Source organism: Elephantulus edwardii, unplaced genomic scaffold (genome assembly GCF_000299155.1).
Source record: "Elephantulus edwardii isolate Elephantulus edwardi_28Jun2011 unplaced genomic scaffold, EleEdw1.0 scaffold00110, whole genome shotgun sequence".
Lineage (NCBI taxonomy): Eukaryota > Metazoa > Chordata > Mammalia > Macroscelidea > Macroscelididae > Elephantulus > Elephantulus edwardii.
In genome coordinates, this window is record NW_006399860.1 from 4,841,187 (window position 1) to 4,868,111 (window position 26,925).

A 26,925-nucleotide genomic window follows, 5' to 3' on the forward strand; every position below is an offset into this window, starting at 1 on the left:
TATTTTGTGTGTGTGTACCATCAAATCAGATCTGACGGGTACAGAAGGAGATTGACCCTCCATTTTCCAGCAGAGTATCTAGTGGAGTTGAACCATGTACCTCTGGGATTGTAGTGCAGCTTCTTGCCACTAGGCCACCAGAGCTCCCCATCTTCCAGCTTTCTTGACACTAACTAGTGTGCATGTCGAGAGCAGCATCTATTTATTGAAGTATGTCAATTAGTATATCACAAATTCCTGGGGACTTTTTTTTGCCAATTCCTTCAGAGTAGTTTGAACATCCTCCTTCATCACCACTGCCTCTTGATTATATCTTGTTTCATTAATTTCTTCTGTTAGCCAAAAGCTTATATAAATAGGCTGGAACATATAGTAAGAAATGCACAAGCAGAAGAGGATAAAATTGACAAATAGGACTGTAAAAATAGCAAAGGCCACATGGAATGTGCCACATCAGACCTTTACCAACCTCACAGGAGAAATCTATGCCTGCCCACAGCATCAATAACACAAAACCAATTCTCATGAGGTCAGACATGTCCCCAACAGTCCCATGCCTCTTTTCACTCATCAGCACCAATCTTATTGCTTAGCTGGGTTCAAAATCTGATGTGATAGCTCACAGATCACATAGAACCATATTGGGAGAATTAAAAGGTAATAATTCAGATTAACAACAAATTGCAGTCAATGTAGCTTCAAATAGGTGTACACAAGCACCTCAGCCTTGAGGCTGTAAGTGTTCCCAAGTTCTCAATCCTTGGCAGTATTGGCTTCCCCTGTAATTGTTCTCAAAATTCTCAGTCTTGCCCCCACACCAAAGTCCCATCTCACGTCCAATTCTGCAGTTCAGCTCTCACTGATGCCGCAATCTGGTAGAGGTTGGAGGATGTCTCTCTTCTCTGGTTATGTGAAGACTCTTTTCTGGTGCAGGAAGTATCTCTTATCTCTGGAGCTGGAGCTGTTTGATTTACTGGTGAGACTAGTCAATCCTCTTGTAAATTGCTAAGACTGGCCAATTCCCTTGTTGAATGGTAGATGGACAATACCTTTGTGGTTAGGACAACAGACCTCACTCACACAGTCAGCTAGCTGCCTTTCCCTACATACAGAGAAACAAACACCGCAGGGACCCTCTAAAGATTAAATTCCTGTGTACTTGAAAAACCTCTTCAAACAGGGTGAAAAGAAAACCAACCTACTTACTAGGAAAAAAAATGTTTGGCAATGACATCTCAGACCAGTGTCTCATAACAAAAGTTTACAGAATCCTACGGGGCTTCGACAAGAAAAAGACTGATAATCCAATAGTAAAGGGGGCAAAAGACATGGAAAAACTTTTCACAGAGGAAGACATTTGAATGATCAACAGACACATGAAGAAATACTCAACATCACTGACAATAAGAGAGATGTAAATCAAAATCACAATGAGGTACAATCTCATCCCAGTAGCAATGGCAAAATTTAAAAAGGCAGGCAATCAATAAATATTGGAGAGGATGGGGAAATATTGTAACTGTAATACACTGTTTGGTTTGATTGTAAAATGGTACAACCTCCCTGGAAGGCAGTTTGGTATTTTCTCAAAAAGCTGGATGTAGACATTCCATGTGACCCAGCTATTCCACTCCTAGGAATACACCCCAAGGAACATATAACTGAGACACAATTGGAGATATATACACCCAAGTTTATAACAATGTTACTCACAATCACAGGAACATGGAAATAGCCAAAATGTACAACAAAAAAATGAAAGCATTGAGAAATTGTGGCACATTCACACGATAGAATTCTAGGCAGCACTCAGGGACAACAATTTAAAAAATGCTATAAAACATGGGAGAGACTGGAAAGCTTTATGCTTAGTGAGCTAATTCAGTCTTATCTAGATCAAACCACTTAAGATTATCATTGTAAAATAGAAAGAGAAGTACTAAAATGTGTATGAATGTTCAAGGGGGAAAGGAGAGGGAAAAGAGGAGCTGAAAAAGGACAGGTGGAAAATCATGGGATCACAGAATTTGGTTGGCAGGGGTGAGTTACAGAAATGGGAAAGATCTAATGGGAACCTGCAAACATGGGGTAATGGTGGGCATAGGTCAATGATGATTAAATTTATAAAACACAATGAATGTGAATGAGTGTGAAGAATAATATATATTAATTTTGTATGCAAAGCAATATAAAATTTAAAAAATTATGAACCAGTGGACGTACTTCTGTGCTTTCATCTTTCTGCTTGAATCCCTTCAGAACCATTACATATTAAGATCTAAGAAAACAATAATACTTAGTATTAATTAAATTTAATTATCACACCTAAGTTGATACTTGTGGTATAATATTTTGTGTGATTTTTTAAGTAATAACAAAACTGAAAATAATTTTCAGAAATTAGTAGGGATAAATGTGTTGAAATATTTTTTCCAGAAGAATCCTACAAGGTTTCTATCTGGTTCATAATATTTGCTCTCTGCTTTGGACCATAACTGAAACTCCTCATTGTTGTCATAGAGCTGTAAGTAAATTTTACCACTGTTTTTGTGTACCATTTAGTTGAGACCAACTTATTGTTGACCTTCCGGTGGATTTTCACAGGCAGTAAATCTCAAGGAAGATCTTTCCCTGTGGAAGGGAAATCTTGGAAGATCTTGCCCAACCTTTCCCTGTGGAGCAACTGATGAATTCAGATAACATGTCGTTATGATTGCAAAGCAGCTCTTTACCACCACTAGGCCACCAAATCTTCCTACAATTTTTTTTATTACTTTCTTTTTTTTTCTTTTTAATTTTTTTTATTTCAATGAACATCTACAGAGATTTTGGAATTCCATTCATTCATTGTTGCACTTTTCTCCCTGCCCTCCTTGCCTCCCCCTGCCCCTGTTTGCTCCTTTCTTTAAAAAGCAAAAGAAAAACTCCTTCATTGGTACACAATACCCCCCGCACACCCCCCACCCCCACCCCAAATATAATCCACTCTGCAACCCTCATTCCATACTCTTATGATAAACATAATGCCCTGAAATATAATACTTTTAAACTATTCTCTCCCTCAAAGACTTCCATGCAGTAAACATAATATATCCAGTTTTTCTCAGTCTTACCCACACCCCGATGTCAGTCTCAATGTACAAAAGTGGCACCATATAGCATTTGTCCCATCTTCCTACAATTTTACAATTAGTTGATCAAAAGTTCACTTTCAAAGGTCAACATGTTTGGGTCTCCACTAGTCAAGCACACTGTAAGGGCATTTACAATTATCTTCCTTCCTTGACCTGACATTCATGTTAGGCATATTGCTTCTACAGTTAAATCTTAACATCATTAACTCACAGCAAGAAAAGGACTTGAAGGAGACCAAAAAGGTCAGATTTCTACCTCCTGGGGGTTTGGTGCTTCAAGGGCAGTTCTTTTGTTACTTTTTAATTCTTCCTTACATGTCCATTACTCTAAGTTTCCTGAATTACCAAGAGAAACAGAAGTATAAATGTGAGTTATAGATCAAGAAACACTTTTGTATGTTAAGATTTATAGAATTCTAACTTATTGCTGCTATTCAGTAGGTATCCTTTACTGAAGGTGATATTGTTGTGTTGTTGTTGTTGATTGCCTTTAAGTCAAGCAAGACGCATAGCGACTCTGTATATCAAAGTTTGTAGAGTTTCCAGAGGCATGTTGTTTAGGAAGTGGATGCCACTCCTGCTTCCAAACGTGTCATAGAATGTTTTTGGTTGAGTCACCTGTGATGCATAGTCAAAGCAACCCTATGTGCAACAGCTCTGAACCTTTCCCCGTCCTGAGCCAATATTACTAATTCTGACACACCAACCCCCATCTCCCCAGTTACTGTATCAATCCATCTCATTGGGGTCTGTCTCCCTCTCCTGCAATGTCTGTCGACCCTTCTGAGCATAATGGCCTTCTCCAAGGACCGATTTCTTCTGGTCACATGACCAAAGTAAGTGAGGTGGAGTTAAATTGCTAAAAAGAAATCTGGACTGGAATGGAAAAAACCCTCACTGTTACTAGAAGCAATCGTGGGAATAACAGACAGGAAAATAGTTGTATTGGTCCTATTGAAGAATTTTATTCTATAAAATCTTTTCTTTCTGAATCGTTATGGTGAAGGAGCTCCATTTCACTGAAGCAATTCATATTGAGAGTACAGAACTATTTGTCTTGCATGTGAGAATGAGATTTAACCTTTTGCTTGACTTGAAATTAAGACTCTTGAACACAGGTAAGGCAATTTATTGACTGATGAAAACTGCCATTTTGAGATGGGTACGTATAGACTTCAAAAGGAAAACAAAGATTTTTATTACTGAAACAACTTCTGGTATCATGATACATGGAGAAAAGTTTGAAGTTGTAAACAGTTTCATCTGGCTCAGATTCACATTAAACATTTTAGCACTGACAGTCAAGAAATTAAAATATTAATTACTGAGGAAAGTGTGCAGTTAGGATACAGTTTAAAGAGTGTTAAAGACCAATGATGTTAGTTTATGATGCACTTGATCCATGCCACAGTCTTCTCAATAGGTCACTATGCATCTGAGAGCTGGAAAACTACTAAGGAATACAGAAGAATTGATGATTTTGAGTTGTAGTGCTGGGGAAGAGTATTGAACATCCATGGGCTTCCAAGAGAACAAAAAGGTCTGTGCTGGAAAGGGTGAAACCAAGTTACTCCTTGGAGGCAAGAATTTTGAAACTCTGTCTCACAGACATTGGGCATGTTGCCAGAAGGGACCAACCCTTGGAGAAGAACATCATATTTGGAAGGGTAGAGGAAGAGGCACAGGAGAGGAAGACTCTGGATGAGATGGATTGACCCAGTCAACGAGTCAAACAGGGAAGTGTGTCAGAGATGATGAGGTTAGCTCAGGATAGGGCAAGGTTCAGAGCTGTTGTTCACAGGGTCACTGTGAGTCATAGTAGACTCTATGGCACATGACAACAATACACATAGACTTCAGCTCCAAATTGATGTAGAGACAGAACCAACTCAGTTGATCTCCCCAGTGGGTTTTCAGAGGCAGTATATCACACCAGAGGAGACTGTTAATCTTTCACCTATGGAGAAGCTGGTGGATTTGAACCTTATACATTTGAGTTGGCAGTGCAGCCCCTTACCACTGAATCACTAAAACATTTAATTATGAAATTATTTTAATTGTTTAATAGCATAAAAGCTATGCCTAGACCAAGAAGCTGGTGTTCAAATAAAGCAAGGGAACACTGATATTGTTGTTGTTGTTGTGTGTCATTGAGTCACGTGCAACTGATAGTGACCCTGAATGGTTTAAAATAAAGATAGGTGTGCTTTACCAAATACAGTGCATCCAGGGGGGATGTTGGTCTTTGGCTGTACTGCACAGCAACAGCACCAAGGACAAATACAAAGTTTAGAAGAAGTGGGTGCAGGCAGAAGAGATTCCCACCAGGCTATGCACAGAACCTCAGAGGGCTGTAGCTTAAATGTATGTGGGACTCTGCCCCTCAAACCCACATCAAAAGAAGTACAGCTAGGATGAAATTGGTCTCTGGCTTCTCTGCATACCAGCAGCACCAGGACAATTATAAACTTTAGAAGGGATGGGAGCAGGCTATATGCAAGACCTGAGAGGGCACTTGCATTGAGGTACAGGGCCCTGCCCTCTTCACCCCATCCCAGATACAGAGAGCACAGTATAAGCTGGAAACTGGTCTCTAGTCACACTGAGAACTACCTAGAACACTTAAAAACTTGAAAAGAGGCAGGCAGCACTTGGGCTAGATTATTGCAATACTGTCCATAAAGAAGTTGGAGAACTTCAAGAAAGGCTAACTTTCCCACTACAAAGGACCAGAAAAGACTTCTGGTTTAGTAACTTGACCTTCCCTATAAGGGAAACACTTTAAGTCTGCAACTAATCAGTAAGATTATAAAGAACTGTGAACAATCTACACAGAAACAATAGAAATGGTCTAACAGATAGCAACAACAACTTCACATACTATCAAGAAACAGTAGACAGTTTCAAATATTGTGGGTTGGGGGGGTGGCGAGGGAATAAGCCTTCTAAAAAATTAGAGCATCTTGTAGATCAAATTAATACCCCAGAGACAGAGAGGTAGAAGAAATATATTGGCACAGAGTAAAAAAGCTAGCTCAGGAAGGTACAAATGATGGAAGTAAGAATGGAGGACATATAAAGCAAATGTCACAGAGACAGAGAACCAGAGAAAGATATTGATGTGGAGTAATATGATCAGCTATGGAAGAAGGTGCAAATGATAGAAGAAAAAATGGAAGCCATAAATGAAGTAACTGTTTCAGATACAGGGAGCGAGAAGACCTACACTGACAGGAAGGAACTTGACTATAAGTACAGTAGAAACTACAAAAGATGGATGAAAGAACTGAAACTACTGATAAAGAGGTACAATAACTTATAAAATTTCACAAGACAGAGAGGGTACAGCCAAGACAAAAATGCATGAAAATACAATCCAGAATATCAAAACCAAAATGGTAGACATTTCTAACATGCTGGAGAGACAAAAAAGCAGAACAGAAGAGAGAGAACAGAAAGTCAGTGAGCTGGAAAACAAAAGTCTCAGTGGGAACATACTAGAAGAAAAAAATAGGGGAGACAGAAGGAAAATGAAGAAAACATTAGAATAATGTGAGATAACATAAAAAACCCATATATATGTATGCTCAGAATTCCAGAACCTGCAGAGATGAGAAACCACTAATAATATTGTGGAAGTGGTACTAGAAGAAAACTTTCCAGAGATTATGAGAATGAGGAAATCCACATTCAAGAAGCTCAGTGAACCCCAAACAGACAAGACACATGAAGAAAAGGTCAAGACATATCACACTCAAATTCTCTAAAATAAAAGAGAAAATAAAATACAAAATTAGTATAAAAACGAAGAGTCACCTAAAAAGAACTAAATAGAATAAGTTCTGATTTCTCAGCAGAAACCATGTAAGCAAGAAGACAATGTGATGGCATATACAGAAGGTTGAGAGAATACAATTGCCAGCCAAGAATCTAGTATCCAGCAAAGCTGTCCATCAAACATGAAGGAGGAATTAGATAATTTTCAGAGATAAACAACAGTTTAGAAATTTGTGAAAACAAGACCAACCCTACAAGAAATTCTAAGGGAAGTCCTTCACACAGAGAAACCAAAGAAAGTAGATGGACCATAATAACCAGTAACAGAAAAAGAAATAGAGAAATTGGCAGTGATAAAATCAATAATCACACCTGATGTGAATGGATTAAATGCATCAATTAAGAGAAAAAGAATAACAGAATGGACCAAAATTTTTTTTGTTTTTTACAAAAAAACCAACCCCCCCAAACAAACAAAAACCAAAAAAAACCGACTCCCAGACAAAAGATAAGCCCATTAACATGTTGCTTACAGAGACATATCTAAGAAACAAGGAAAATGTTTAAAAGCCAAAGGGTAGAAAAAGCAAATGGCACCCACAGAAAAAGCAAGAGTGACGATACTTATCTCTGATAAAATAGACTTCAAGATGAAAACCACAATAAAAGATAGGTCACTATAAAACAAGTACAGGCACACTCTAGCAAGTGTATATGACCTGGGTCAACATCTACCCACTAAAGGACAAACTAGCAAAATACATTAAAAAACCATTAACAGACTTGAAGTAAAGAATAGCCTGAACCACAATAGTAGTAGTAGACTTGAAGGAAATTAGGTGGGTCCTGCCTGAGGGTAAGCATTTGAATCCTGGAGGGTAAATGGTTTTGAAAAAGGAAATAAAAGGCATTCAAATTGACAAAGAAATGGTAAAACTCTCATGATATGAAGATTATATGATAGTATCATCTCCAAAGACTCAACAAAAAACACTTAGACCTGTTGGTGTGTACCATAGAGTCAGAACCAACTCATAGCTGACCCTCTGGTGGGTTTTCTTCAGAGGCAGTTAAAAGCATACGAGGAAACGTCCTATCCTTTTCCCATGAAGCAGCTGGTGGCCTTCAACCATGCGTATTTGGGATTGCAGCACAGCTTCTTGCCGCTAAGCTACCAGGGCTCACATAGACCTGGGAGGGCAATTTAGCAGAGTGGCAGGATACATGGTCAATACACAAAATTCAGTGGGATTCCTCTGCAATAACAAACGAAGTGTAGATAAGGAAACGAAGAAAGGAAAACTATTCATAATGCTGTTGTGTACCATCAAATCACTTGCAACTCATAGAGCCTCTATGCACAATAGCACTTAACCCTGTCATGCCATGAGCCAATCTCACTTTCTCTGAGACTTCTACCCCTAATTCCAAAGTTACTGTGTCAATTCCTCTCCTCCAGTGTCTTCCTCTCTTGAGCTATCCCTCCATTCTTTGAAGCATGATATCCTTATGCAAAGACTGGTCCCTCTTGTCCACAGGTCCAAAGTATGTTAGACAGAGCTTCAAATTCTTTATCTTCAAGGATCAACTTGGGTCCACTCTCTCCAAGACAGATCTGTTTGTTCTCTTGGGAGCCCATGGTATTTTTTTTTCTAGCACAGTAGATCCTTTGGACATGTAGTGAGGAGAGACCGGTCCTTAGAGAGGGACATCATGCTTGGGAGGGTGGAGGGACAGCACAGGAGAGGAAGGCCCTCTATGAGGTGGATTGATTCAGTGACTGGGATAATTGGGATGGGAGTGCGATTGGCACAGGACAGAGCGGAGTTTAGGGCTGTTGTACATAAGTTCGCTATGAGTCGCAGGTGACTCGACGGCACATAACAACAACAACAACAACATAGTAGATGGTGTAATTCTCTGATTTAAACTGTCCCAAGCCAATCCTCCTCATTTTTCCAATGCATAGTGTGACAATATTTGTGTCTAATTTTTTCCATAATATTTTTCCTACATTCATATTTCTCACATTCCACATGCAATCATTAGCGTCTGCTTGCAACTGTTCCTTCTCTTTTATATTTCCCAATATGAAGGCTCAGCCTCCAGTGCCATATCTGTTAGCTTAAGTATACTCAAATGTGCATTGGGTTTTCTAAGGCCTGTTATTTCAGAAGAAGTTGACCAATCCTTCTTCCTTGTCTGTCTAACTCGGGATGCTCAGCTTTATAACCAGATCTGACAGATACGCATTTCACTCAGAAGAACAAATGAAAGACACTTCCTCATTAAACAGCTTCCAAATTCAGTGTTGGTCCCACTGTTGCCTCACTTCATTACTTCCAATAGCACCTCTTCCTCCAGCCCCTCAACTAACCCTGATATGATGTTCCAGGCCTCTGGCCACTTCAGTCAATAACCCTCGTGAAGTTGGTGGTGCTCTGGGCAATTCTGGGATGAGGCTCTGTTAGACTGACTGAGTGCAAGTGGCAGACACACCTGTGGGAGCGGGCTGCAGAGAACATCAAAAGATGCGTGGAAAGCATCTGCTGATGGCATTGGCGGCCAGCCAGGGTGTGAGAGTGATAGTGGCTGCTGATGGTATCCCAACTACAAATTGAGATACTTTGGAATAAACTTAATTAGAGACGCAAAAGATTGTATAAGGAAAACTACAAAATACTAGTGCAAGAAACATTAAGTGACCTAAATAAATGGAAAAATATTCCATGTTCATGGATAGGAAGACTCAATACAATGAAAATGACAACCTTACCAAAAACCATCTACATGTTTAACACAATCCCAATAGAGATACCAAATTCATTTTCTTTAGAAAAATAAAAGGCATTTAACAAGTTTATTTGGAAAGAAAAGAGGCTCCAAATAAGTTAAGTACCTCTGAAAAACAAAGACGAAATGGGAATCATAACCCGCTCTGATCACAAAACCTACTATACAGCTGTAATAACCAAAACAGCATGGTACTAGGACAATGATAAATATAGATCAATGGGATGGAATTGAGAGCCCAGAAATTAATCCATCTATCTACAGTCAATCCGAGAGGCTGGGCTCTATGAGGAGAATTGTGGCATCAGGATTGGTGGAAGATCTATTAACAATCTGCGTTGTGCAGATGACACAACCCTGCTTGCTGAAACTGAGGAGGACCTCATGCACTTGCTGAGAAAGGGTCAAGGACTGCAACCTTCAGTATGGACTGAGGCTCAATGTCAAGAAGACAAAGATTCTCACCACTGGACCAATTGGCAGCGTCAGGATGGATGACGAAGAGATTGAGATTGTTCACAGATTCAGTTTGCTCCGCTCCACAGTCAACACTCTTGGCACCAGCAGTCAGGAAATCAAAAAGTGTATCGTGATGGGAAAGTCTGCTGTTAGGGACCTCTCTAAAGTACTCAGGAGCAACAGTGTTTCTCTGGAGACTAAGGTGCGCCTGATACAGGCCATGGTATTTGCAATCGCTTGTTATGCATCAGAAAGTTGGACAATGACTAGGGAGAACAGAAGGAGAGTGGATGCTTTTGAGCTGTGGTGCTGGAGAAGGGTACTGAATGTACCATGGACTGCCAGGGAAACAAACAGATTCATCTTGGAGAGGATTAAACCAAGCTACTCCTTGGAGGCAAGGATTCTGGGGCTTCGTCTGACATACTTTGGACATGTTGCCAGGAGGGACAGGTCCTTGGAGAGGGACATCATGCTTGGGAGGGTGGAGGGACAGCGCAGGAGGGGAAGACCCTCTATGAGATGGATTGATTCAGTGACTGGGGTAATCGGGATGGGTGTGTCAGAGGCGGTGCGGTTGGCGCAGGATAGAGCAGCGTTTAGGGCTGTTGTACATAGGGTCACTATGAGTTGGAAACGACTCGATGGCACATAACAACAACAACAATCTACAGTCAATACCTACTGACTTTTGATAAGGAAACAAAACCTATTAAACAGGGAAACAACCAGCTTTTCAACAAATAGTGCTGGTAAAACTTCTACCGACAGAAAACCAAAGCAGGATCCACATCTCACACCATACACAAAAATCATCTTATGGTGGTTCAGAGGCCTTAGAGGTAAAGTCCCAAATCATAAAGATCATAAAAGAGAAAATGGGACCAAACTTAGAGGCCTAGCATATGGTAGGTAGCAAATATGTCAAAAATATGCATCCAATATAGGATAAAATAAATAAATGCTACTTTCTAAAGATTAATTCCCTGTGTACAAAAAAAAAATCCCCATTAGGATTAAGAGAAAACCTACTGACATTAGGCAATGTCATCTCAGACAAGAGTCTCCTAATGAAAGTTTCCCGAATACTACAGGACCTCCCCAAGAAAAAGATTGATAACACAATTACAAAATAGGCAAAGGCATCGAAAGACTTTTCACAGAGGAAAACATCCAGATAACAGACAGACACATGAAGAAATGCTCAAAATCACTGGCAATAAGAGAGATGCAAATCAAAACTACAATAAAATACCATCTCATCCCAGTAGCAATGGCAAAATTTAACAGAACAGCAGGCAATACATATCGGAAAAGATGTGGAGAAATTAGAACTTTCATATATTGACGATAAGATTATAAAATAGTACCACCAATCCCAAAGGTACGCTGTTGGAATCCAACAGATTCTCCACTGGAGAAGGATGGGCCAGTCAGATCTGACTCAACAGCACACAACAAAACAAAACAAGAAGAGAAAAATACAAATTACAGGTATTAAGATGCTAACAACGTCCTATACATAGTAAAAGGGTAATGAAAGACTACTACTAAAAACAGAATAAAACAAAAAAATTAATTATGAATTTTTTTTAAAATAGTACAACCATTCTGAAAAGCATTTTGACATTTCCTCAAAAAGCTGTACATAGAAATTCCGTATTACCCAATTATTCCACTGCTAGGAATACACACCAAGGGGGAAAAAAAAGAAATTACACAGAGATTTAGACAAAAATGTTCATAGCAACATTATTCACGATAGCAAGAAAATGGAAACAGCCCAGATGCCCATCAGAAAAATGACTGGGTTTAGAAATTGTGTTATATTCACATGATTAAATACTATACAGCACTCAGGAGAAGTGAGGTAGCAAAATACTATATAATATGGATATGACAGGGAACATTATTCTGAGTGAACTAACACAAGTCCAGTAAGGACAAATACTGCATAAACCATTATTTTAAAATTGAAGGATAATTAATAAGATTGTGTACAAAACGCCAAAAGGGGAAAGGGGAAGGATATAAAGGATACGGATGGGAGATACCACAAGGTCACAAAGTTTTGTGGGCAGAGGGAGGAGGTAAAGGAATTAGGAGAGAAACAGAGGGGATGTGAAAAGATAGATTAACACTGGTTATAAACTAATGGTGATTAACTGTATAAAGCACAATATATGGGAATGATTGCATAAAGCACAATGAAAGAAGAAATATGTGAAACACAATGTATATGAATTTTTCATGTGGACTAATATAAAATATTTTTTAAAGAAGGGTATGATTCAGGGTTGTAACCTTTCTCAAAACCTATTCAATCTGTATGCTGAGTAAATAACGTGTAAAGCAGGATATTATGAAAAAAGAACGTATCAACAAGATTGGAGGAATACTAAGCAACAACCTGTATTATGCAGATGAAACCTCTCGCTTGCTGAAAGCTGAAAGTGAGGAGGACTTGAACATTTGTTGCTGAAGATCAGACTACAACCTTCAATAGGGATTACATCCCAGCATCAAGAAAAGAAAATCTTCACCACCAGGCCAATAGCAACATCATGATAGACAGACATAAGATTGAAATTATCAATTATTTCATTTTATTTGGCTTCACAATCAATAATTTTGGTATCAGCAGTCAGTAATTCTAAAGAAGTATTATGCTGGGAGTATCAGCTGTCAGTGAAGTCTCCAAAGTATTGACAAGCAACAATGCCACTTTAAAGAGAATGTGCACCTGGTACAAACTATGGTTTTTCCAATCATTTGTTTTGTGTGATGGAAGAAGTGATGCTTTTCTGTTGTCATTTGAAGAAGAGTACTAAATACCCCACAGACTGCAGAAAGAACAAATATATGTATCTTGGAGAAATTACAACCAGAGTGCTCATTAGTGACAAGGATGATGATTCTTTGTCACATATACTTTGGGCATGTTGTTAGGAAAGACGAATATATATTCCTTACAAAAGAACACTATATTTGAAAAGGTCAGCAAAAAGGAAGAATACTCTCAATGAGATGAATTCGTATAGTGACTATGACAACAGACCCAAATGTGTCCAGAATGATAAGCCTGGCACAGGATAGGACATGGTTCGCATCTGTTTTTCACAGGTTTGCTAAGAGTTATAGTAGGCCTGACGGCACCTAACAACAGTAACACCTATAGATTCAAAGCATAGTGACTGGAGCACGTTTGCCTGACCTTGGCAGCACAATCCAGTTATTATTCTTAAAACAAGCTGTCTTCCTGTGTCTGTTGGGCATCCAAATGTCTTCATCTGTGAAAAGTATTTCCATGTCTTTTGCCTATTTTTTTTAATTGGGTGCAAAGTCTTTTTCTTCTGGAGGCCCAGTAGTATTCTATAACTTTTATTAAGAGATGTCTGAGATGGCATGTCATATGTTTTTTCCTAGGTAGTAGGTTTTCTTTTTACCCTATTGGGAATTTTTTTTTTATGTACATAGGGATTTAATCTTTAGAAGTTCCCATTTACCAATTTTATCAACTCCAGATTGTGCATTTCTGGTTGTATTTGTAAGCCTCTTTATACCATAGACTAGGCCTGCTAAGCTTGGTCCCAGTGTGTCTATTATGACCCTTTTGGTTTGAGACTTTCCCCCCAGGTCTCTCATCCACAATGAGTTGATTTTTGTGTTTTGGGTGGGCTGTGGATCTTGTTTCAGCTTTCTGCAGGTAGAAGCCCAGTTTTACCAGCACCCTTTGTTGAAGAGGTCATTCCCGATTTGATAGGTTTTATTTATTTGTCAAATACCAGTTGGCCATAGGTAGAGAGTCCATTTCTGGGTTCTTGAGTCTGTTCCATTGGTCTATGTGCCTAGCATTGTACCAGTATCATGCTGTTGTGGTTATTACCACTGTGTTGTAGTTCTCGAGGTCAAGGGTTCTAAGCCTACCATTTCATTTCTGTTTCTCAAAAGTATTTTGCTTATCTGGGTCTCTTTCATCTCCAAATAAACTTGACAATTTCCTTTCTATCTCCTTGAAAAATGCATGGTTCAAAATCAGGAAAGGAATGCATCCAATCTCCACACTTTTTTAATCTATATGCAGAACAGGTCATTCAGAAAGCAGGGCTTTATGAAGAGAAATGTGGCATTAAGATTAGAAGAAGACACACCAACAACCTATGTTATGCAGATGACAGAGCATTGCTTGTTGAAACTGAAGAAGACCTGAAGCACTTGCTACAGAAAGTCAAAGACTGTAGTCTTTAATATAGAGTGGAAAGAAAACCTACCAGCCAGGAAGAAACATTTGGTAATAAAGTTTCCAGAGGCATGCTGTTTAGGAAGTGGATGCCACCCCTGCACCTCACTCCAGTAGCAGTGGCAAAGTTTAGCAGGGTAACATGCAATAAATGTTGGAAAGGACGTGGAGAGGTGGGAACTCTCATACACTGTTGGTGGTATTGTAAAATGGTATAACCACTCCGGAAGTAGTTTGGTGTTTCTGAAAGAGCTGAACATGAAACTCCATATGACCCAGATATTCTAATACTAGGAATATACTGCAAGGAAATTAGAATCAGGACACAAACAGAAATTTGTACACCAATGTTTATAGAAGCATTATTTACCATCACAAAAACATAGAAACCACCCAAATGTCCAACCACAACTGAATGGATTGCAAAATCATGGTACACATTCACATGCAGCACTCAGGAGCAATGATTTTGAAAATAATACATAATATGGGAGAGACTGGAGGGCATTAGGATTGGTGAACTAACTCAGGCTCATATGGTCAAATACTGCATAAGACTATTATTATAAAAACAGAGGGATAACAAGTAAAACATGTATAGGGATCCAAGGAGGGAAGGGATGGGAACAGAGTGGTGATGATGGGTAGGGGCAAAATCACAGGCTTGTACAATTTGGTGAGTGGAGGGAGAGGTAAGGGAAATGGAAAAGACCTAGTGGTGACCTGAAAAGACAGTGTAATGGTGTGCATAATCCAATAGTGATTAATTTTATAAAACATAATTAATAGAATGATTGTATGAAAAAACAATGTGAATGTAGAATAGTGTGAAGCACAATGCATATAAACTTAATAAGCAAATCAATATAAAATAAAAACTAAAACAAACAGGTTATCTTGAAAATATAAAGTTCTTAAATGACATCCTTGACTGACTGTATATGTCATAAAACTATCAATTTATGTTTAATAATGTCAAATCTGAATGGAAGAGATCTATATTTGTTCCCATCCCAAAGAAGGGTGACCCAACAGAGTGTGGAAACTATAGAACAATCTCATTGATTTCACATGCAGACAAAATTCTGCTGAAGATTATCCAAAAACGACTGGAACAACACATCAGCAGAGAACTTCCAGAAGTCAAGGCTGTGTTTAGAAGGGGTCATGGTACTAGGGATATTGTAGCTAATGTTAGATGGATCTTAGCTGAAAGCAGGGAGTACCAGAGAAATGTGTATCTGTGTTTCATTGACTATGCAAAGGAGTTTGACTGTGTGGATCATAACAAACTGTGGCTGATTCTGAGAAGAATGGGAATCCCAGAACACTTGATCGTGCTAATGAGAAACCTATACTTGGACCAAGAGGCAGTAGTCAGAACAGAGCAGGGTAACACTGCATGGTTCAAAATAGGGAAGGGTGTACGCCAGGGATGCATCCTGTCTCCATACCTTTTCAACATGTATGCAAAGCAGATTATCCGAGAGGCTGGCCTCTATGAGGAGAATTGTGGCATCAGGATTGGTGGAAGATCTATTAACAATCTCCGTTATGCAGATGACACAACCTTGCTTGCTGAAACTGAGGAGGACCTCATGCACTTGCTGCGAAGGGTCAAGGACTGCAGCCTTCAGTATGGACTAAGGCTCAACGTCAAGAAGACAAAGATTCTCGCCACTGGACCAATTGGCAGCGTCAGGATGGATGATGAAGAGATTGAGAGTGTTCAGAGCTTCAGTTTGCTTGGCTCCACAGTCAACACTCTTGGTACCAGCAGTCAGGAAATCAAAAAGTGTATCGCGATGGGAAAGTCTGCTGTTAGGGACCTCTCAAAGGTACTCAGGAGCAACAGTGTCTCTCTGGAGACTAAGGTGCGCCTGATACAGGTCATGGTATTTGCAATCGCTTGTTATGCATCAGAGAGTTGGACAATGACTAGGGAGGACAGAAGGAGAGTGGATGCTTTTGAGCTGTGGTGCTGGAGAAGGGTACTGAATGTACCCTGGACTGCCAGGAAAACAAACAGATCCATCTTGGAGAGGATTAAACCAAGCTGCTCCTTGGAGGCAAGGATTCTGGGGCTTCGTCTGACATACTTTGGACATGTTGCCAGGAGGGACGGGTCCTTGGAGAGGGACATCATGCTTGGGAGGGTGGAGGGACAGCGCAGGAGGGGAAGACCCTCTATGAGATGGATTGATTCGGTGACTGGGGTAATCGGGATGGGTGTGTCAAAGGCAGTGCGGTTGGCGCAGGATAGAGCAGAGTTTAGGGCTGTTGTACACAGGGTCGCTATGAGTCGCAAGCAACTCGATGGCACTTAACAACAACAACGACAACAACAACAATGTCAAATATTTAGGTGTCAGCAGCAGAGCAATGAAACACAGAGAATATGATATCTCTAACAGTTGTCAATCTGATCACTCTGTTCAGTTAAATAATAAATATCAATCATCTATTATGCCCCACGCTCTATTTAATACATATGATACATCAGTGAGTATGCAGATTTCTGCATTTATGAAGTTTAAAAATTCATTGCCATTGAGCTGATTCCAAGTCTGTGTAGAACCTTTGTTGTTGTTGATTGCCATTGAGATGAGCATGACTCATAGTGACTGTAAGAACAAAAAACCTGAATCGTTTCTATAACTTTTGTCATTTCTCAAGGTTCATAGACTTTCCAGAGGCATGTTGTTTAGGAAGTGGTTGCCACTCCTGCTTCCAAAAATAGAACCCATAGAGTTTCCGAAACTCTAAGTCCTTTCAAAAGCAAACTGCCACACCTTTCTCAATCAGGGCACTTTTTAATCATTGTCATTGGGACAAAACAACTCAGAGGCAACCCACTATTGGGTTTCTAAGACTGTAAATTGTTCAGGATGAGACTGTCCACCTTTCTTCCATGGAGTTGCTGGTGGATTTGAATCACCAAAGAAACACAGTCTTTGGGTTAGCACTGAAAGTATTTAGCCACTGTACCACAAGGGCTTCCTTGCAAAGGTTACATTTATTTATTTGGATTACTACATAAATAATATAAAAATTTGCCTACATTCAAAGGTATAGAACATAAGGGGTTTTTATAAGAAAAGCCATTGAAAATACCAAAACATCAAAAGAAATGGAAGAATACACAGTCATTTTACCGAAAATAATTGGTTAACCATAAAAACTTTCAGGAAGCACCACATGATCAAGTGTCGGTGATAATAAAGGAAGAAGTTCAAACTATTTTAAATATAGTGGCAAAAACTAAGGCCCTAGAACCTGTGGAATGCCAACTGATATATTTTAACTAACAGATTGGAGCCCAGAATGTACTCACCAGTCTATGCCAGGAAATTTAGAGGAGAGCTGCTTGGGCTACTGATTGGAAGAGATCCATATTTGTTCAAATTAAAAAAATAATGGCCTAATGGAATATGGAAATTATCAAACAATATTACTATCACATGCAAGCAAAATATTACTGAAGATCATCCAAAATTGGCTAGAACAGAACTTGAAAGATAAATGTCAGAAGATAAAGTTGTGTTTGGAAGACACTGTGGCACCATGTGTATCATTGCAGATGTCAGGTAGATTTTACCTGTCAGCAAAGAATAGCAGAAGAATATCTATTTGTGTTTTACTGACTATGCAAAAGCATTTGACTGTATAGATTGTAACAAACTAAGACTAACATTAAAAAGAATGAGAAACTCAGAACAGTTAACACGTTGCCGCACATTTTTAAACTGACGACAATGCTTAGAAACACATTTGCCTGCATTTGCGGCAACGTGTTAATTATGCTCGTACAAAACTTACATGTAGACCAAGATGTTCTTGTATGAACATGATTTAAAATCAAGACAGGTGTACATCAAGGTTGTATCTTTTCTCCAGACCTAGTCAATCTGTACACTGAGCAAATAATTTAAAAAGCTGAACTCTGTGAAGAAGAATGTGACACCAAGATCAGAGGGAGAATATCAACAACCTGTATTATGTCAATGGCACAGGCTTGCTTGCTAAATGTGAAAGAAACTTGAAACGCTTGTTGCAAAATATTAAAGACTATAATCTTCAAGATGGATTGAATCTCACATCAAGAAGTTAAAATTTTTCACCACTTGACAAATTGGAAATATCATGATAGATGGATGAAATATTAAAATTGTTATTGGTTTCAACTTACTTGGATCTGAAACCAACACCCTTCGCAACAGCAATGCAGAGATCAGAAGACATATTGAATGGCCAGTTCACTGTCAGGGATCATGCCAAAATACTGAAGTGTATGAAACACAATGTGAATGAAGGATTGTATGAAGTATAATAAATATGAACTTTCCATGGAAACCAATACAAAATAATTAAAAAACAAACAAACAAAAAAGATCACATGGAAGAAGAAAAGACCATAAGCAAGACAATCAGTAAACACACACACACACACACACACACACACACACACACACAACTCAACAACAACAAATCACAATACTAAGAAGATAAATGTTACAGATATGGACTACATCCCAACATCAAAAAGGCAAAATCCCCAACTGCCAGGCCAGTAAGCAAAATCATGATAGACTAAAAGATTGAAATTGTCAACAATTTCATTTTACTGGGACCCACAATAAATATCCTTGGCAATGGCGTCATTAAGTCAAAAGCCATGTTTCTGGAATGACTTTTCAGTGAGGAAAAGATTCAGAAAGCTAACAGATGCATGAAGAAATGCTCAAAATCACTGACAATTAGAGAGCTGCAAATCAAAACTACAATGAGATACCACCTCAATGAGATACCTTCTCACCCGAGTAGCAGTGGCAAAGTTTAACAAGGCAGTAAGCAATTAATGTTGGGGAGGATGTCGTAGTATGGGGACACTTGTGGAGATTACAAAATGGTACAACAGTTTGGCAGTTTGGCATTTCCTCAAAGAGCTGAACAGAGAAATTCCATATTGCTCAACTATTTCATAGAATATACTCCTAGAAATATAATCCAAGGAAAATAGAACTGAGACACAAAGAAAGATTTGTACACCAATGTTCATAGCTGCGTCATTCACAATAGCAAGAAAACGGAAACAGCCCAAACACCCATCAAAAAATGAATGGACTGAAAAATTGTGTTATAGTCATATGATGAAATACTATGCATCACTTGGGAGAAATTACTTCAGAAAATACGACATAACATGGGAGAGTCTGGAAAGGATTATACTGAGTGAACTAAGTAAATTTCATAAAGTAAAAAAAAAAAGAAAATGGAGGAAATCACTGGGGGAAAAAATCCAAACAAATGTGTATGAATAATTAGCTAGATTATCAAATTGCTTTATAAAGTTTAGTGCAAATTAGAATAAAAAGAAAATAAAAGGGGGAAATCAATGAAAAAGGGGGGAAATAAAGACATGCAGCAGTGGGAAAAGTCTGCTATCAGGGACTCAATTTACTAAGGAGCAATCATGTCAGTTTAAAGATTAAGGTTTAAATCATTGAGAAGACTTTGAACCTGCTCTTACAATAAACTTATAAACAAACAAAACTTCCTCCTGTAGAGTCCAAATTGAAGTTACTAATTTGGACTCATTTTGTTTCTGAAGTTACAAATAGCACAAGAGATGATTGTCCATCTTTCTGATATATCCAAACTGCCAAAGAGGCTTGACTTTCGAACTAACAGTACAACTCGCAGTACACACTAACCACCAGTCCATGAAGGTTAAGACTAAATAATAACCATAAGAACTTATTCTGACTTTCTTACACCTTTTCTTTAAAGACACTTTAACAACGAATCTCATCAGCAACATGAGGAATATTTCTCTTGGATATTTCTACTCTACACCCTTTGTGTTCAGCAGTCTGTTTGACTTTTTACATCAATGTTATCTGAATCCTTTCTCTGTACCATTTCAGTCTTGAAACAGCTTTCAGTCTATATGCTGAACATATCATTTGAGAAGCTGGACTTTATGACAAAGAATGTGGCATCAGGATTGTAGGACAACTAATTAACAACCTCTTTTATGGAGATGACATAATACCTTGCTTACCAAAATTGAAAAGAACTTGAAATGTTTACTGCAGAAGATCAAGGAATACAGACTTTAATATGAATTGCTCCTAACATCAAGTAAACAAAAATCCTCACCACCAGGCCAACAGGCAGCATCATAATAGATAGAAAAAAAGGATAGAAACTGTTAATAATATAATATTCCTCAAATCCATAATCAACACTCTTGGTACCGGAGTTAGGAAACCAAAAGACAAGTTGCATTGAGAAAATCTGCTGTCAAGGATCTCTGCAGAATGCCAAAGAGCAATGATCTCATTCTAAAGACTAAGGTGTACCTGATTCAAATCATGGTTGCCTCAATTACTTACTATGCATCTGAGAGCTAAACAATGGTTGAGAATGATTTAAAAGAAATCAATACCTTTGAGCTATGATGTTGGAGAAGAGTACTGAACATACTATGGATTGCCTAGACAACAAATAAGTCTATCTCAGAGAGAGTGAAACCAGATTGCTCCTTGGAAGCAAGGATTTTTTTTTTCAAGCAAGAATTTTAAAACTCTGTATCACATACTTGGGGCACATGGTCAGCATGGACCAGTCCTTGGAGAAGGATGTCATGTTGAGAAGGGTAGAAGGTCAGCCCAGGAGAGGAAGACCCTGAGTTAGATGGATTGATACAGTGACTGTGGCAATGGAGTGAGATGTGTCAGACAGTGAGGTTGGCTCACTATAGGGCAATGTTCAGTCTTTGTTCCTAGAGTTACTATGAGTTATAATCAACTCAAGTACACATACAGAAAACAAACAACAAGTTTTAGATTACCAAGTTCCAGTTCATAGAGGAAGCTTGAGTATACTTTTATAAAAATATTTGGCTCCATATGTAAACAAGCAATGTTGTAAACTACCAAGTAGGAACCAACCCATAGCTGACCCTCCAGTGGGTTTTCAGAGGCATTTAATTGCTCAGGATAATACTGCCCATCCTTCTCCCATGGAGCATCTGGTGGATTTGAACTCTGTGTCTTTGGGATTGCTATGCAGCTCCTTACCACTAGGCCACCTGAAATATATTATAAAGGTTGAAAATGGTTATTTATTTTGTACTACATGGAAGTCAATTTAGAAAAGTAAATAACATGCCTTGGACAACTTTTCTTTTTAGAAAATGTATCCATCCCAGTCATATCATGTTCTTCATTCTCTGAGAAAATTCTGGTAATACAACAGAAAATATATAGACCATTGGATAATTATTGATAAACAGACAAAACCAAACTTAATTTCAAACCAATTAAATTTTTATGACTCTTGTCATACAAGGGTGTAGGTCAATTTTCTTTTACTTTTTAAAATTATACTGTTTGTGAAAATTTACAAAAAGGTTGTGTCTTCATTCATTCATTTTTATATCTTTTCCTCCCTTCCCTAATTCACTTTGTAATACATGTCTTTTTCCAGATTCTTAATTTTCATATAACGTCTAATCACCCATTCCTTTAATCGAGGCCTTCCTCTCACCTATTCTGGTGTAAGGTTCATTATCTATACAATATTATTTCCTTTTCTCCTACCAGCCTTTACATTCCATGCAAATCAATTCTGACTCATAAAAACCGTCCAGGGCAGACCAGAACAGAAACACCACAGGAAAAAGAAATGCCAGGTTGTTGTGGTTTTTTTCCTCATAAAGAGCCATTGTTGCATTGACACCATTAATATTTTGGCCAGCAACTATTTAAGCACTGTGCCTCCAGAGTCCCTTTATAGGATGCATACTTTAGTGACTTCTACTGGTTTTGTTTTGGTAGGTAATGGGCTCTCAGAGCAGCCTTGCGGAAGAAATAGAAGAGCAAACGCTGGAAAAAATACAAGAACTGAGAGGAAGCTACAACAAGTGTATGGAGAGTGTGATGAGCCAGCTTTTGAGCATGGTCTATGACCTGAAACCAGAAATCCATGCAAACTACAGACCAATCATCTAAATGTGTGGCCAAGGCCTCACAAACCTGCCCCAGTTGTTTATAACTTCAGGTTTATATTACAGAGTTTAAAATGTTAACCTTACATGTATTGAGTATCTACCAATTCCAATATGGGCAGGGGCACTGAATTTAAAAAATAAATTTAAAAATATTGGTTGTCTTCATATTTTCTGGAAACAGTTTTTTCTCTTGAAGAAGGCTAAGCATGTAGGTCTCTGATACTTAAAAATATTTTAGAAACTTTTAGTGCTTATTTCTTTTTTCCTTAATTTAGGAAATGTTTTGTTAGTTCAGGTTTAAAATTGAATGTTTAAAGGAAAGTAATCATTACACTCACATTGTTATTGTTCTTGTTGACTGTCGTTGAGTCAAGCACAACTCATAGTACCCTTGTGAACAAAAGACCTGATGAAGCCTTTCTATAACTACCATTATTTCTCAATGCTCATAGATTTTCCAGAGGTATGTTATTCAGGAAGGGGTATGTGACAGATTTTATTTCTCTCATTAACCAATGGAAAAATAAGTAAATTCAAAGATAAATTCTAAAAGCTGCCTATATAAAATGCCCTAGTGGCATAGTGTATGACATGTTGGGCTGATAATAAAAAAGTCAGTGGTTCAAACTACCTGTTGCTCCATGGGAGATAGAAGGACAGTCTCTCCCTGTAAATATTTCCAGCCTTGGAAATCAGGTGGAGGATCTCTAGGAGTCAGAGTTACTTGATTGTAGTGAGTGTGAATATAAATTATATCTCAGCTCTGGTGTGAAGCTGGAAGTAGCATATAGCTGACACTCTGGGTGTGTTTGGGGAGACTCAAAATCACAAGGGAGGAGATAGTCCATTGCTTTCCAGAGGAGCTGTTGATGGATTCAAACCAGCATTTTTGGATTATTAGAGTAATTCACTATGGACTATGCAAAGGGCTCTAATTGTAATATATAGATTTTATTTTATATAAATGTGTATGTATGTATGTATGTATGTATGTATGATCTGTATACACATATATCATATACAACTATATATACATGTGTATACATACATATATGTACATATATACCACACACATATGTATACATTAGCACTGGTCTGTGCGTTGCTGTACAGAGGTAACTCGTGGTTGCTGTGATGCTGAAGCCTGTGACAGTGATGTGCCAATCATGGTAATGGGCACCCATGGTGGACAGTGTTGGCTGGAGCTTCCCGACTAAATCAAGCCTGGAAGCAGGAGCGGCATCTACTTCCAAAATGGCTTGCCTCTGGAAACTCTATGTACGAACAGTGCTCAGGCTATTCGTTCATAGGGTCGCTATGAGTCATCTACGACTCGACGGCACCAAACAACAACAACATACGTATACATACACTTTATCTACACATACACTATATATGCATATATGTGTACATACCCTATATACACACCACACATATATGTATACATACACTATATACATATATGTGTACATGCCCTGTGTATACACATATATGAGTATACATACACTATGTATACACATATATGCATGCATACACTATGTATACATATATGCATACATACACTATGTATGCATATATGCATACACACTATGTATACATATATGCATACATTATATACACATACATGTATACATACACTATATACATACATGCAAACATATACTATACATATACATATGTGTATACATATATACATATATGTGTATACATACACTGTATGCATATATGTATGCATACATTATATACACACATATACATATATATACACACACACACTGAGTATGTGTCTATACAAATACACATAACCACTGGTAAGTAGTGACAAAATCAATTTGACAGGTAAACAAAATTTGGCTTACTCCACAGAATTCTTTGGAAATTAAATCAATTGTTCTTCCAACTGACAATTAATTTACACACCTGCGAGTAATAGGAATCACTGTTCTCGGGTTGTCTACAGAGCTATAACACAGCTCAAAAACAATGGAAGATTCAATTAAACTACAATTAGAAAACCAAGAGTTAGAATTAGTTAATGCTTAGTTACCCTTTGAAGACACTGTAATATTTCTGATTCATTTAAAAGTCTTTCACAATTTTCCCCTGATGTTTGTTTCAAATCTTTCACAGTATTCAATGAGTGTGTTGTTGTGGTTGTTATGTGCCGTCGAGCAGCTTGCGACTCATAGCGACCCTATGTACAACAGCCCTAAATTCTTCTCTGTCCTGTGCCAATCGCACTGTCTCTGACACTCCCATCCCGATTATCCCAGTCACTGAATCAATCCATCTCATAGAGGGCCTTACCCTCCTGCGCTGTTCCTCCACCCTCCCAAGCATGATGTCCTTCTCCAAGGAGCGGTCTCTCCTCACAACATGTCCAAAGTATGTTAGACGGAGCCTCAGAATCCTTGCCTCTAAGGAGCATCTGGTTTAACCCTTTCCAGGACAAATCTGTTTGTTTTCCTAGCAGTCCATGGTATTCTCAATACTCTTCTCCAGCAACACAGCTCAAAGGCATCAATTCTCCTTCTATCCTCCCTATTCATTGTCCAACTCTCCGAAGCATAACAAGTGATTGTGAAGACCATGGCCTGTATCAGACACACCTTAGTCTCCAGAGCGACACCATTCCTCTTCAGCACTTTGGAGAGGTCCCTAACAGCAGACTTTCCCATGGCAATGTGCCTTTTAATTTCCTGGCTGCTGGTGCCAAGACTGTTGACTATGGAGCCAAGCAAACTAAAGCTGTGTACAATCTCAGTCTCTTCACCATCCATCCTGATGCTGCCAGCTGGTTCAGTGGTGAGAATCTTTGTCTTCTTGACATTGAGCCTTAATCCATATTGGAGGCTGCAGTCCTTGACCCTCTGCAGCAGGTGCTTCAGGTCCTCTTTATTTTCAGCAAGCAGGGTGTGTCATCTGCATAACGTAGATTGTTGATAAATCGTCCACCAATCTTGACCCCACATTTCTCCTCATAGAGCCCAGCCTCCCGGATAATCTGTTCTGCATATAGGTTGAAAAGGTATGGAGATGATGCATCCCTGGGATACGCCCTTCCCAATGAGTATAAGGTACCCAAATTTGTAAATGGTCAGTTTAGTTTGTATCAGAGCAATTTCAAATTTACAAAGCACATTTGCACCTTAAAAATACATAAAAAGAAAATGTGTTGCTTTATACTACCTTCCTCTCAGCCTAAGATTAATAACATTGTTATTTTTGTTGACCCTTCAGTGGGTTTTTAGAGGCAGTTAACTGCACAGGAGGAGATTGGCCATTCTCCCACAGAGCAGCTGATGGCCTCCTACAGTTTGCCTTCAGATTGCAGTGTAGCTTCTTGCCACTAGGCCCCCAGAGTTCCCTATTATTTTCTTTCAAGTATATTTTTAAAAAGAAATATGTACATAATTATTCTATAAACTGATAGAAAAGAAGATCTGACTTATATACACACACACTCACACCCTTTCAAGCTTGTATACACATTCATGGGGACATAAAGCCTACCAGGAATGTAGGAAGCCTAGGGGTAAGAAACTGTGCACAATCTAAAAGGCACTGGATTGTAACCCACCACTGCTCTATGAGATAAGGGTGGGCAGTCTCCTCCATTGTGATTTACTACCTCTGAAAATCTGCTGGGTGGTTCCGACTCAACAGCACACAACCACCACCACCAGGGATATACTAGGTATGGTAGTACACCATTAGAGTCATCTTCTAGATGTCGTTAGGTGACATCGAGTCAAGTATGACCCGTAGCAACACTGTGAACAACAGATCTGAACCTTGTCCTATCCTGTTCCATCTTCACACTTCCTGACACTCAAGCTCATTGCAGCAGTCAGTGTCCTTCTCACTGAGGGTCTTCTTCTCTTTAATCTACCTTCTGCCTTTCCAAGCATGATGTCCCTCTCCAAGGAAAAGCTTCTCTTAAAAACATGCCCAAAGTATTGGAGGTTAAGCTTTATCATCTTTGCCCCCTGGTGCACTCTGGCTGCATTTTCAAGACATATTTGTTGTTCTTTTGGTAGTCCGTGGAATGTTCAGTACTCTTCTCCAACAACACAGCTCAAAAGCACCAATTCTTCTTTTTTACTTATTCATTGACCCACTCTCAGATGAATAACAAGTGATTTGAAAGACCATAGCCTACATCAGGTACATCTCAGTTCTCAAGTTGACATCATTGCTCCTCTATAATTTGGAAAAGTCCCTCAGTACAGACTTTTCCTGTGCAGTATGTCTCCTGATTTCCTGACTGCTGTCCATGGGTATTGATTGTGGAGCCAAGTTAGGATGATATTTTTTTACAGTTTCAATCTTTTCTCCATTCATCATGAGTTTGCCTATAGGTCCAATGGTAAGATTTTTTTTTTAATTTATACTAGTTTATTTACAATGTTCAAATACATTACTTTTCACACTGGATTTTCCCCCCACAAAATTGTGTGACCCTATGATTAACTCACTCCCCACCCATCCTCACCCCTCTACTT

General features: G+C 38.7%; 1 protein-coding gene across 1 annotated transcript in view; it reads left to right on the forward strand.

The window, feature by feature from the left end:
- ATP6V1G3 (ATPase, H+ transporting, lysosomal 13kDa, V1 subunit G3) overlaps positions 1–22,421 on the forward strand; it is a 64,623-nt gene extending 42,202 nt beyond the window's left edge. Inside the window, exon 3 of the mRNA XM_006892117.1 lies at positions 22,248–22,421. Coding sequence (XP_006892179.1) covers positions 22,248–22,421 — 174 coding nt within the window. The remainder of the gene's footprint in view (positions 1–22,247) is intronic.
- The last annotated feature ends 4,504 nt before the right edge of the window (positions 22,422–26,925 follow it).